The 12628-nt window shown below is 59.5% G+C and overlaps 1 protein-coding gene across 1 annotated transcript in view; it reads left to right on the top strand.

Moving 5' to 3' along the window:
• The window catches only part of SLC12A5 (solute carrier family 12 member 5), a 58477-nt gene extending 52015 nt beyond the window's left edge, over positions 1-6462 (top strand). The window contains exons 19-26 of the mRNA XM_066626521.1: positions 196-365; positions 525-656; positions 1621-1728; positions 3781-3900; positions 4707-4903; positions 5116-5130; positions 5292-5425; positions 6371-6462. Coding sequence (XP_066482618.1) covers positions 196-365; positions 525-656; positions 1621-1728; positions 3781-3900; positions 4707-4903; positions 5116-5130; positions 5292-5425; positions 6371-6462 — 968 coding nt within the window. The remainder of the gene's footprint in view (positions 1-195; positions 366-524; positions 657-1620; positions 1729-3780; positions 3901-4706; positions 4904-5115; positions 5131-5291; positions 5426-6370) is intronic.
• Positions 6463-12628: the final 6166 nt, after the last annotated feature.

Below are 12628 nucleotides of genomic sequence, written 5' to 3'. Positions count from 1 at the left end.
GGCTTTGCTGGTCTCACTGCTGGCCCTTCCGCGTCCTCCCCTGAAATGCTGCCCAAGAGTCCCCAGGACCTTGTGGGGCGAGTAGAGCTCCACCAGTGTTGCTCAGCCCCCCCGCCCCACTCCTGTGGCATCTTCCCTGTGGCGGCCGTCCTGACTCTTGTGCCTGAAGCTTCTTTCCCTCCCGCCTGACCACAGAGCTGGTGCGAGAGACCACTGCTGGGCACATGGCCTTGCTGGTGGCCAAGAACGTGGCCATGTTTCCAGCCAACTCAGAGCGCTTCTCTGAAGGCCACATTGACGTCTGGTGGATTGTGCATGATGGAGGAATGCTGATGCTGCTCCCCTTCCTGCTGCGCCAGCACAAGGTACCTGGGGGGGGAGGGATGCAGGGGGAGGCGGGGAGGAGGTGGGGCTCCCAGCAAGGTGTTTCTCGCGGGCTAAGCAGGGCCAGCCAGGCCTGGCGAGGTGGTCCTGGGGGATCTCCTGCTGGCAGCTGACTGCAGCGCCCCCTCCCTCTGGTCCAGGTGTGGCGCAAGTGCAAGATGAGGATCTTCACCGTCGCACAGATGGACGACAACAGCATCCAGATGAAGAAGGACCTGACCACTTTCCTGTACCACTTGCGCATCACTGCTGAAGTGGAAGTGGTGGAGATGGTGAGGGGGCGGCATGAGACCCACAAGCATCCTCCTCCAAAGGCTTGCGGGAGATCCCTGGCCTGCCAGTGGCACATCCGCCCTGCTCCTCCTGTGGGCGTGTGCTGGAGGGAGCCTCTCCAGGTCTGGGTGGCCTTGCCATTCATCTCTCGTGCCCTGGTATGGACACAGGCACGAGCCTTGCTGGAGAGAAGCTCAGAAGCTCTGAGGGCAGTGGGTGCCAGAGGAGGGTGTGCAGGCCAGCCTCTGCTTGCTGGCAGTGGTGAACCTCCCCAACTCGTTCCTGCCCAGCCTTCTCCACTGGTCCTGCTGCAGAACCTGGCCTGGCCTTCTCTGGTTCTGTCCCCTTCTGGACTTCCCTCCTGACTTCTCTGAGGCCAGGGTGAGGCATCTGCTATCCCCCAGCAGTCTGAAACTGCCTTCTGTTCGGGACCCTGGCGAGCCTCTCCTGCTCTCCCTGAGGCTGACTATGGCCGGTCCTGGTCTTGGACTCCTTGCCATGATTGGCCGAGGTTCAGAGAGGATTCCTGGTTGCAGGTGCTGAGGAGCAATCCCAGGCTCTCCGTCAGGGACGATGCCTGTCACGGAGCCTCCCTCCCTGCCTGTCCAGACCTTGCCTGTGGCCCGGAAGATGCCCTCTGCTCTCACTCTGCAGAGCCAAAGTGCTTTTGTTCCTGACGTGGGGGGAGGGGGAGTGGAAGGACAGCAGTGCTCCCTGGGGCTTCTCATCAGCTTAGGGGGACGGGCCTGGGTTGAGAGGAGGACTATGGCCGGTTCCTGGGCTTGGACTCCTTGCCCCCGCCAACTGGATGACCCAGCCATGCCCTCTAGTGGCCCCTCAGGGGCTTTCCCACAAGGAGGGCCACCCGGTTGGCCACGAGGTGGCCCAGCAGTGCCCGTTGCCTGTCTGCTGAGCCAGATGCAACCTGCTGACAGCCACCCTTCCTCCCCCCTTGGTCTGCAGCACGAGAGCGACATCTCTGCCTACACCTATGAGAAGACGCTGGTAATGGAGCAGCGGTCCCAGATCCTCAAGCAGATGCACCTCACCAAGACCGAGCGTGAGTGTGAGGTAAGGCTTGACCTGGCATACCCGAGTGCAGCCACTGGGCGCCCGCATTGTTATCCCCGCCTCCGTGCCCTGTACCTGGTCTTGGTCCTGGCGTGGTGGCCACGCCAGGCTCGGAGAGTGCAAGGATGCCCTCGTGCCCTCAAGGCCGGGAGCAGGACTGTACTCGGGCTTCTTGCCTGGGAGGACCCACCTGCTTGCCTGGCAGGGTGATGTCCCATCCCGGGAGCCCAACTCCTCCGCTTTGAAGCAGCCCTAGTTGCACCCCCCCAGCTGTGCCACGCTGGGATGCCAAGTTGCTTAGTGCCAAGCCACCTAATCACGCTTTCCTGGCAGTAAGACCCTTTGATTGTAATGGGGCTTACGTCTGAGTTGGCGTGCACAGAATTGGGCTCTCGCCGTGAGATACGAAGAGGGCTTTTTTGCACACCGCAGAAGGAAGCCTGCAGTGCTTGACTCCGTGCTGCACCTCCAGCACCACCAGTAGGTTCAGTGAGAACGTGGTATAAATGCATACAGAGGACTAGTATCTTGCTGTTCATGACTAGCTTGTCCCGGGGGAAAGCCTTTGGTGCCAGGACAGGTGTGCTTGGACCTGTGCCAGTGATTTTGCTGGCACGAGTCTGTGTGAACCTGGGAAGGCCAGTCGAGGCCTGGAAGGGGGATAGGCCACTGTCGCCAGGACCGCCCCCTTCCAGGCCTTGATCCCCACTTATGCCACGTCTCCTCCCTGTGCCGTCCACTCCCTGCCCCCAAGCTGACGTACCAGCACTGGGGGGACGCAGTGGCTCTGCTGCCAGGCCGCCGCTCATGACTTGCTGTGGCTCTTCCTAAAGAGAAAGTGCTGTACGCAGTCAGAATTGTGTGTTCCGGTGGTGCGTGAGCAGGATAGGATATGGCTGCTCATCATGCTCAACACCAGCCTGTCCTTGTGAGGAAGCTGCTTCAGCCATGCTGTTGGCCACCCTCTTCTGCCAGCTTTGGGTGGTGGCCCAAACTGGACTCTGCATTCTCAGTGTGGCCGCACCAGAGACTGGCACAGGGGACAGCATATTGTCAGTCTTGTGCAACATCATGGAACCCTTTTCCCTTTGGAGGCCCCCTTTGAAAGGGGGTTTATTATTTCTATTATTCATTCAGAATATGCATACTCTGCTTTTACGCAAAAGTTCAGAATACGTACATGTAGACTGCTTGCTTTTAATAAAACTTAGAAAATAAATAAAAAAAGAATCTGTATCCTCTACTTTTAAGCAAAAGATCCTCCAAACCTTTTATTTATTTAAGACATTTATATCCCAGCTTTCCAGAAGTTCAAGGGAGCAGATGATTAGCAAAGCAGTCAGATGGTCCCCTGCCCCAAAAGAAAGTTAGGGGAAGGCCAGAGGACGGGGAGGTGGGGGAGATGGAGGGAGGACCTGCATGCGTCTCCCAGGACCTTCTCAAAGCCGCCAGGCTCCTCAGCAAGGCTGCCCCTGGGCTCTCTCTTTCTCCAGGGGGGACAGGATATAATGCTGCTGTCATTGGGGGTGGAGGGCACAGGTGATGCTCACACCTGGGCATGGGAGGGTCAGAAGGAGGCCCTAAGATAGCAACGCTGGTGGATGACCCACACACAGCCAACAGGACTCATTCGCATCGGAGGCTGTGCTGCTGGCAAAGGTGGCAGAGGTGGTGACTGCCTCTTCGCCTTCCCTCCACCACCGCCTCTCCTATGAGTCAGCCTCTCTGTTGGCATGGACAGCCACTCCCCTCTCTGTTGGCATGGACAGGAGGGCTCCACATCATGGGATTAGGGCAATGCAGAGCCCCAAGGCACGGCCCGTGAGAGAGGAGAAAGTCCGAGGCGTCTTGGCAGGGAGGTGTACATGGGTGGAGTACAAAGAACAGTCTTGTGGTGCGTTTTAGAGCATACTTTAGAAAATGCAGCCTGGTCTTTCCTGAGCCTCAGGAATGGGGTGAGTTGGAAGGGCAGGCAACCTGGGGGTCAGAGGCAAGTCTGGCTGGCGAGCGGATGGGACCCTGTCATTGGCTGCTGCGCCTTCTGTTTCCCAGATCCAGAGCATCACAGATGAGTCGCGTGGCTCTATTCGGCGCAAGAACCCCACCAACACATGCCTGAGGCTCAGCGTCCCAGAGGAGCAGGCGGGCGACAACGAGAAGCCTGAAGAAGAGGTATGATCATGCGGGGGGCGGGCGGGAGCTGCCAAGCGACCCGTCGGCCCAGGCTTGACCTGCAGTTGCAGTATCCGGGCCGCTCCTGGAAGTGAGACTCTGTGCCAGCTGCGCTGCAGGGCTTTGCGGAGGGGGTGGCTGCCTGCAGCAGCAGCCTGGAACCAGCCACACCCACTGGCGCTCGCTCACCCTCTTTTCGGGTGACGTCCTTGCCTCCCTCTTGCCCAGTGGCGCAGCACTTCCTGCCGCTGCTGCCAGACCTCCTCTCCTCCTCAACGCACTTCTGTGGAGGGAGCAGAAGAGGCATTGCAGAGGACTGCTGGGCTCCTCCCTCCCTCCCCCCCCACCTGCAGTGGTGGCAAACCACTGACAGTGTCCTGCTGGGTCGGGTGGGGGCCAGGCAGGGGGGGCAGTGGGCTTGGGGCACCTGCTGCTGCCTTCCCAGGTGGCTGCCTCAGCTGGCTGTGCAGATGCTTCAGTCCTGTCTATTCCTTGGCCTGCCCCCCCTCACCAGACTGACGTGTCCCTTGCACAACCCCCCCCCCAAGTCCTTGCCATCAGGCTCCCTTATGAAACTGGCTGCAGCTCTGGAGACTAGTTGCCAGGAAGGACGAGGTGGGCAGTGGAATGGGGGGGGAGGATGTCAGCAACGTTTGCATGTCTTGGCATCCAGAGTATCTCTTGGTTGCAAAAGAGGGGGGAGCCATGAAGGAAGGAAGGCAGATATCTTGCCCTGGGCGGGGACAGCGGCTGGGCTGGGGCCGGAGGGGGCACTGAGTCAGACCCAGGCTGGTTCTGTGCAACAGGTGCAGCTGATCCACGACAAGAACGCCACCACCTTCTCAAGCAGCTCTCAGTCACCAGGGGACGAGACGGAGCCGGAGGCCGAGGCAGCCCCAGAAAAGGTGCACCTGACGTGGACCAAGGACAAGGTCACCGAGAAGAACAAGGCCAAGAGCCCTGTCAGTCCTGAGAGCATCAAGGACTTCTTCAGCATGAAGCCGTGAGTCCTCTCCTGCTCCCAGCTGCCTGAAGCTGCACATGCGCCTTCCCAGCCCCATCCTGTCCAGGTGCTGTTCATTGGCACCTGCCAGGGAGCTCCTGGGTGGAGGAGGAGAAGCTGCACTGGGTGCACCTGCAGAAGGTGCTGGGGGGCGCCAGGCAGTGAATGACCCACTCTCTCTCTCTCTCCCTCCACTTGCCTGCCGCTGCCAGGGAGTGGGAGACCCTGTAAGTGACTGCTTTGGGCTGCTCTGCTCCAGGGTGTGGGGGGCTGATGGGGAGGCTCTGATAGCACCTGGAGGGGTGCATTCTCCTGCCCCTTCTGGAATGGAGTGGTGCGGGTGGGCTGGGCCCCTTTCCTATGACCAGCCTTGCGCCTGCCCCCGCAGAAACCAGGCCAACGTGCGGAGGATGCACACGGCTGTGAGGCTCAACGAGGCGATTGTGAGGAAGTCCCAGGAGGCCAAGCTCGTGCTGCTCAACATGCCGGGGCCCCCCCGGAATCGCATGGGGGACGAGAATTGTATCCTTTCTGGCCTGCTGGCCAAGCTCCTGGGAGGCTGTGGTGGGGCAGGGCATGGGGGAGTCTGTCATGGCAGGCTGAGCTCTGGAGGGTCCAGGTTCTGAGAGCCCTTTGGAGATGGGCTGGTGCTGTGGCCGTTGTGGACGCAGAGGGTCGGCGATTCCCTTTGATTGTAGGAATGTGCTGAGACAGAAAGAAGCTCCAGGAAATGGACTCGACTGCTGAGGCCACTTGAAGGAGGCGGTCTCTTGATGGGGGGGGGGGCTAGCCAGGTGTGTGTGTGAAGGGCACTGATGGTGAGGAAGAGCAGCAGAGTTTAACTGGAGGGAACCCCACCAGCTACGAGACATGCTTGGGTGCCAGGAGCTCTGGGGAGCAACAGGCATGAGCAGGGGCTGCCCCCCGGGGCCTGAGCCAGCCTGGGGAGCGCCACTGAACATGTGCCAGTAAGAGGCAGCGCCGCTGGACAATGCGAGCCGTGATCTGACTGTGGCGTGATCGAGACCACTCCTGCCAGTCGTGGAGCCAGGCTTGATCTGCAGTCGACGGGTCGGGGGGAGTTGCTGCTGCCACCGCCATCAGCAGGAGCAGAAGACCACCTGCTTCCTTCACCCATGCCTCCTGCAGCTGACCACACACGCACGGGGGGGGGGGGAGGCTCCTGTGAGGAGAGGTCTGCTTCCTGGGGAGGAGGCCCTCCTCCCTCCGGTGACCCTGACCTATTCCTGTGCAGTGTGGCCACCATGGTGGCCCAGAGCCAGGACTGTGCTCTGCTTTCCCAGAGTCCCTTCCCTCCCTCCCTCCCTCAGCAAAGACGGTGTGAAGAGGAAGAGCCGCGTGTCGTGAGGATCCACAAGCTCTGGTAGGAGGCCTGGAGGGGGTCTCTTCCTGTGGGCGGTTCTGGCAGGGAGGGGCTTCCTGCTCTTCCTTAACTGCTGCCCGCAGACATGGAGTTCCTGGAGGTGCTGACTGAGCACCTGGACCGGGTCCTGCTGGTGCGTGGTGGCGGCCGAGAGGTCATCACCATCTACTCCTGAGAAGCTGGTCGTGGCCCTTTCCTGCAGGTTTGTGCCCCCCACCCATCCCCGTGCACCCGACTCCAGAGAGCAAGAAGGGAGCACCCATCTGCTGTCCCCCCCCCCGCGTTTGAACTGCGGTGCCAGGTGCAGCCCAGCACTGAGCCAGCGACTGCCTCTCGCCCAGCAGCCCTGCTGTTGTTGGCCCAGACGCGGACTCGGGGACTGACGCTGGCGACGAGCGGAGCGGAGCACCCCCTGCAGTGGAGCAGCATCTCCAGGCATGCCCTGGAGGCCCCCTTCGCCCTGCCCCGCCTGCTTCTTCCACTGCTGCCTTTCCTTGGCTGTTCTGGCCCCACCCCAAGGAGGGGAGAGAGCCCCAGCAAGGTCACCAGCATGCATCCCCTGCCGAAGCTGGCCTCTCCCCTCCCTCCGTTTTGGGAGTTCTGTTCGGTTCTGCAGCAGCTGTGAACTGTCCCTGGTTCTGTGGACACCTTTGGCCTGTGCCCTCTGCCCCTTGCCCAGACGGGCTCCCTGGCTGGCTCTTGGGCAAGGGAAGGAGGCCGGAGGCCGTGGTTGGGGGCTGGGACACAGGGAAGGAGGGAGGGGTGGCCACCCGTTGCACCCATCCCATCCTGGCCCCAAACTACCGAGCCTCTGAGAGCCTGAGCTGGGCTGGAAGAAAGCAGGCACGCCCTTCCTCTCGCACGCGTGCAGTAAGCTGAGGACGCCTGGCTCTTCCTCCAGCTACTCTGCCCCCGGAGCCCCCATCTCACCCGCACAGACTTGTGCAGCGGCGCCACGGCCAGACCTGGGCCTGTCCCAGTTCTGGGCCATAAAACCCGTTCTCTGGGCCTGCCCACATTTGCCCAGGGGGCTCAGCTCGGAAGAGCAGCCCTGCCGCTTCCCAGTCACGGGCCGGGGACCCTGCTGGTCCCCCAGTCCTCCGCACTTTAAGACTCGGTCCTCTGGCCTCCAGGGCTGGGCTGCCTCTCCCTTAAAGTGGGCACCCGTCCTGGAGGAGGACCGGAGCCGCCCCTGGCCCCACCCCCACCCCAGGACGCACTTCTACCTCCCCCTGCTCAGCCAGGGAGTCTCCCTGGAGTACTGGGAGGAAGTTCCCCGCCTCCAGCTGTTCAGGTGAGGTGGTTTGAGCGATGCTGCTGCTGACCCCCACCTCCCCTCCTCCGTATACCAAAACAGGACTGCGGTGAGGTCTTGGAGCTACTGAACCCCCGCAGTGTGGCGCTTGGAGCCCATGTGAATAGTTCTCCGCAACCAGTAGGCCACTGCCCCTCTGCGGGACTGTACATAAATGTATATAGCACAGGACATGCATTTTTAAAGTGGTTGTATTTGTGTGAAAAAACACAAACTATGCTGGAGAGAGAAAGGTCCAGAGATGAGACAGGGATCCCCTGGCAGGCTGCAGCTGTGCAAGGACGGAGCGGTACACGAGACCGTGTGTGTGTGTGTGTGTGCGAAAGGGAGTGATCGACCCCTCCAGGCGGGGCCAGTGGCCAAATGTCTCTGGCCTCAAGCACTGCTTGAATGCAGCACCCCCCCCCCCGGGGTTTCTGGGAACTTTGCTTCTTTGTTCAGGAGGGGGACAGGGATAGTGGGGGTCGCAGCAGCACCTGTTCCTCCTGCCTGCCCCTGTTCTCAGCTTAGGGCCCTTAATCAGGGAAAGAGCTGGAACCCCCCAAGCCGGTCTGCGCTTCCCCTTGGAGCGCAGCCTGCTCAGCCTTGCGCCCTTGGCCTGGGCAGGCAGTCCACTGCTGCACAGCTCTGCTTCTTGCCTCCCCTGCTGTCCCCGTCACCTGCTCCCTCAGCCAGAGGCGGGCCTGCGCCTGAAGCATCCACTCTGCAGGGACACCTGGTAGCCTGGGAAGGGGCACTGCCTCTCACCTCAGGCACTCTCCAGGGAGGGGGCCCAGTCCACCCTTGCCAAACAGCCACTCAGTAGCCCCTGGCTTGCTTGCTTGCACTTCCTTACCGCACGCATGCCTTGACGTCCTCTTCCAGTGCTGCTTGGGTGGCTGCCGCCATCTTCCCCTCTCACTGTGGCAGAACCAATATGCACCCCAGCCGTTTTCCAGGGCTTTGATCACCGACACCTGGAGTCCTGCGAGAGTCAGGTTGCAGAGTGCTCCCCACCCACAAGGAAGCCCTGACCAGCAGGAGTGCAGCTCGCCTCTGGCAAGGGGACGTGGCCAGTCACTCCCTCTTCCCTGAGCGTCGCTGGCCCCTGGCTGCTGCACAGCTGGGGGCACACTCCCCTCCCCCCAGCATCCTCTGCTTCTGGAGGTCAGCAGGAGGCACTGCATGCTCGTCCCCCCCAGCTCTGACCCTGCACATTTGGCCTCTGGGAGAGTGCGCTGTCACTGGGCACCTGCTTCTGCTGGCCCCCTGCAGAGAGCCCTCCCACAATGGACAGGAGGATGTGTGCCCACACTGGCAAGATGAGTTTGGAGAAAGAGCGCAAGTGGGCCGAGTGCAGGCAGCCCCAGCGGTGTGGAGTGCCAGCCGGGGGAGGCTTCTCCTGCCAGCACCAGCTGACTGCACTGCTTGTGCCAGAAGCCCCCGCGCAGAGGGGCTGAGGGGACGGTGGGGAGTTCTGCTGGGCTGCCACCGAGGGACTGCTGCTGAGCAAGCACTCGGCTTGGACTCTTGACACAGGACTGGGACCCAGCAAGGGAAGGACCCAGAGACCCCCGTTTGTGTTGGTTCAACGCACTTTTTCCGTGCTCCACGTGCAATATCTTTGTTATGAATGTCACCACCAAAGTCTGTTCATGAAGTAACCTTTATAATCAATCACTGTAGCTGTTACTCTGTTTTCTGTTCATCCAAGTGACTTGATTCAAGTGCAATATTTTGGTAGTTGTTGTGAGCTCATTGGCTTTGTGTTCTATTAGGGAATACGTGTGCAATGCAATGCCAGTTCGTTTCCTCCCTGTAAATACTGTAAACCAGTGGCCAGTCCAGGGGAGTGCACACCAGGCCTGCAGTTACTACTTGTGCGAGTGTTTCCCTGTGGCCCGCTGTAGGCTGCCTGGGACGATCCCCCCCCCCCCGCTGTTCTCTGTGCCGATAGATATCCTTGGAGCTGCGGCTCTATTTTTGTCAATTGCTTGTGTTGATGCTTTCCAGCTGCCCCTGTATTTTTTTAGACTCCTGTCTGCACAAAATGCAATAAAATGACTTTATTACACCCTTCACTTGCTGGCCATGGCAACATTTGTCCTCCCCGAGAGAACAGCACCCACAAAGGAGGGCGGTTGGCTGATCTCTTGGCCCCAGGAAGTTGGCACAGGGTGAGCAGCCCACTGCTCCAGAGGAGGCTCGCTGTCTTGGACCCAGGAGGGGCCCACTTTTGCTGGGCGTGGCTGTGTTGGCCTCTTATTTATTTCCATTTAGTTGAGAGATTTCTATCCCGCCTTCGAAGCAGATACCCAGGGTGGCTTACAAAGCTCCACAGTGGAGTACAAATGAGTCTGTGCAATGCTTGTTCTGTGGGCGGCTCGTGGAACCCTCCTCTTCCAGATGGGGTCCTTCACATCTGGCATCCGGGTCTGCCTTCCCAGTGTCCGGCAGGAGCAGCTGCAGGTCGGCCAAGCTGTCGACACTCACAGCAGCTTTATCAGCTTTCGGTCTCGTATCTAAAATTCCGTCGGGACCACTTGTGCTTCGCATCTTCAGAGCCTCCCACTCAAGCACCAGACCGTGCCGGCTGCCTCTTCTTTCTTGGTACCACTGCCCAAGAGCTGGTGCTCCAGCCCAGATTCCAGGAAGAGTTTGCTTTGCAGCTAACAGACCCGTTTACCTTAAGCAAGGGGGGTTTGCCCAACTCTTCCTTCCAAGGGAGGGGGAGGAGGAAAGTGGGGAAGAACCCAGGCTGGCCGTGGTGTGCCAATCCTGGAGGTGGCTCTTCATGACAACTGGCATTTCAGTCCATCAGAGAGCCACACACCCTCCCCATCCCTCCTGGGTTTCTGTGCCACCCTTTGACCTGACGCCCACTCAAATGGCCCCACCTTCCCTGCTCGCAATTGCAATTTGTGCAGTGCCGTTTAAGAGGTGCTGAAGGAGCTCTTCTTCTTCCTCCCTTACTGGACCAAAGGTGGCTCACAACAAAAGTGAAAAACTTTTGACAAGAGTATACTAAACAAAAATTTAAGCAAGACAACACAACAAAACCTGGTGTGCTATCTAGTGTGTTATCTGGTTGTTAGCTGGTGTGCTCCCTGGGGCATTTGCTGGGCCGCTGTGAGATACAGGAAGCTGGACTAGATGGGCCTCTGGCCTGATCCAGCGGGGCTGTGAATCCAAACAGAAAAGGCAATGAGAGAGAAGAAAGCCATCCAGGGCAGCAGGTAACAAATCAGCTGGAATTAGAGAATACCTCCGGACACAGCCTTCCACCTCCTCGACAACAGTGGGAGGGCAGGAGCTGGCTGTGCCTCACCTGGGATGCGGGGCCACCACTGAAAAGGCCCCTTTGCATCCCCCCACCAGCCACCCCTCAGTGGCTCCCACAAGAGGACCCCCCAGAAGAACCTGGGAGGAAGAAAGGGGGTTCTTCAGGAAACTGGAGTCCACGCTGCAAAGGGCTTCAAAGGCCATAACCAGCACCTTGATCTGCAGCTGGGACTGGACTGGCAACAGAGGTGGTTGGGCAGCAGTGCCAGGGCATTATTGCCAGCCCTCAGCAATTTCAGGTGCCATGCTGGACCAGCTGAAGTGTCGGTGGAGCCTTCCAGGGTGGTCTCCTGCAGACAGCACGGCAGTCATTCAAGGCAGAGGGGACCGAGCCCTGCGGACAATCGGAGTCAGGTCTGTGGGAGGCAGGCTTGCCGTCCCTGAGTCAGCAGATCGGGAGCACCTCGGTCTTGCCTGGTTTTAACGTGAACAGTGGTGTGTGCTGAAGCACAGAACAAGCCAAGAGACACCCTCTGGGTGAGAGTGAACACTGGCTGGCCCAGCCCCCAGGCTAGCAGGCAGCCCTCCTTGCTGCTGGGGTGGCTTGGCCTCTCTGATGGGGACCTGGGGGCAGGCAGCTCAGACCACTGCTAAGTGTGCTAGTTTCAGCCCAGTAGCTGCGCTCACCACTGAGACGGCCTTTTTTGACTGCTGGTGCAGCACAAGGCACAGCTGGCGGAGTCCACTTGACCCACAATCTTGCAGGTCGCTGCTGCCCATGCAGAATTCCTCAGGCTGTGCCTGTGGGGTTGTCCCATAACCAGCAGCTGCCTGGCAACCCTGCCTTGAGGGACACAGCCAGCCACCTTCTGCCGAGGCAGCCCCTGGCGCCACCTTTGCTGTACTGCTTACGCTTCCCGGGACTCCCCAACAGGGTGCTGCTGCCAGGGACCGAGCCAAACAGGGATGGTGCTGCCCCTCCCTGCTGAGGCCCTCCCCTACAGAGAGGAGAGACAGGACGGCATCGCGGTCTGGGAGCTGGACTTAGACCTGCAAGACGCTCAAATCCCCACTCCACCATGAAGCTTCCTGGGTGACCTTGGGCCAGTCTCAGCCGCCCCTACCTCACAGGGTTGTTGTGAGGACAAAAATCAGGTCAAGAACCGTGTACACCTCTCTGAGCTCCTTGGAGGAAGAGCGGCATAGAAATATGAAAAATAATAAGTGACCCCCCCCCGAAAGGGGCCTATGCACACGGTGGGCATGCTTCCAGGCACCTGGCTGGCCCTTCACGAGGAAGCCCTGCAACAGGCAGCTGCTCTCAGCCGCTTTAGAGGCAGTAGGGAGATCGGGGCTGGCTGAATCCGAAGTACTGGTGGAACTGGGAGCGCCAGCCTGCCATCAGGAGACACACCATTGCACTGTGGGAGCTGTGCAGGCAGTGGGCATGGCCAAGCAGGCATTTCACCAGCTTGCGCTGGTCCTCTAGCTCAGGCATGTCCAACTTTGAACAGGTCCTGATCTACTTTTTCTGGCCAAAAGTGCCGGTGATCTACCACCATGAAAATTAAGTTTCAAATTAGTTTCAAATTAAATTTTAACCCAATAAAGTTGGAGGATCCCCCCTCCATTTTTAATGAACCTTCTGTCATTTACTTGGATGTGATCAGCTGTTAAGCAAAAACAAAACAGAGAGACGAAGATCCAGTAAGAACTGCGAGGGGAAATGGAAAGTACATTTTTTCTTAAAGTTTTATTGAGTAAT

The sequence above is a fragment of the Tiliqua scincoides genome, chromosome 4 (assembly GCF_035046505.1).
Source record: "Tiliqua scincoides isolate rTilSci1 chromosome 4, rTilSci1.hap2, whole genome shotgun sequence".
Lineage (NCBI taxonomy): Eukaryota > Metazoa > Chordata > Lepidosauria > Squamata > Scincidae > Tiliqua > Tiliqua scincoides.
Note: the sequence above shows the minus strand (reverse complement) of the source record. Positions and strands in the feature narration are given on the sequence as shown.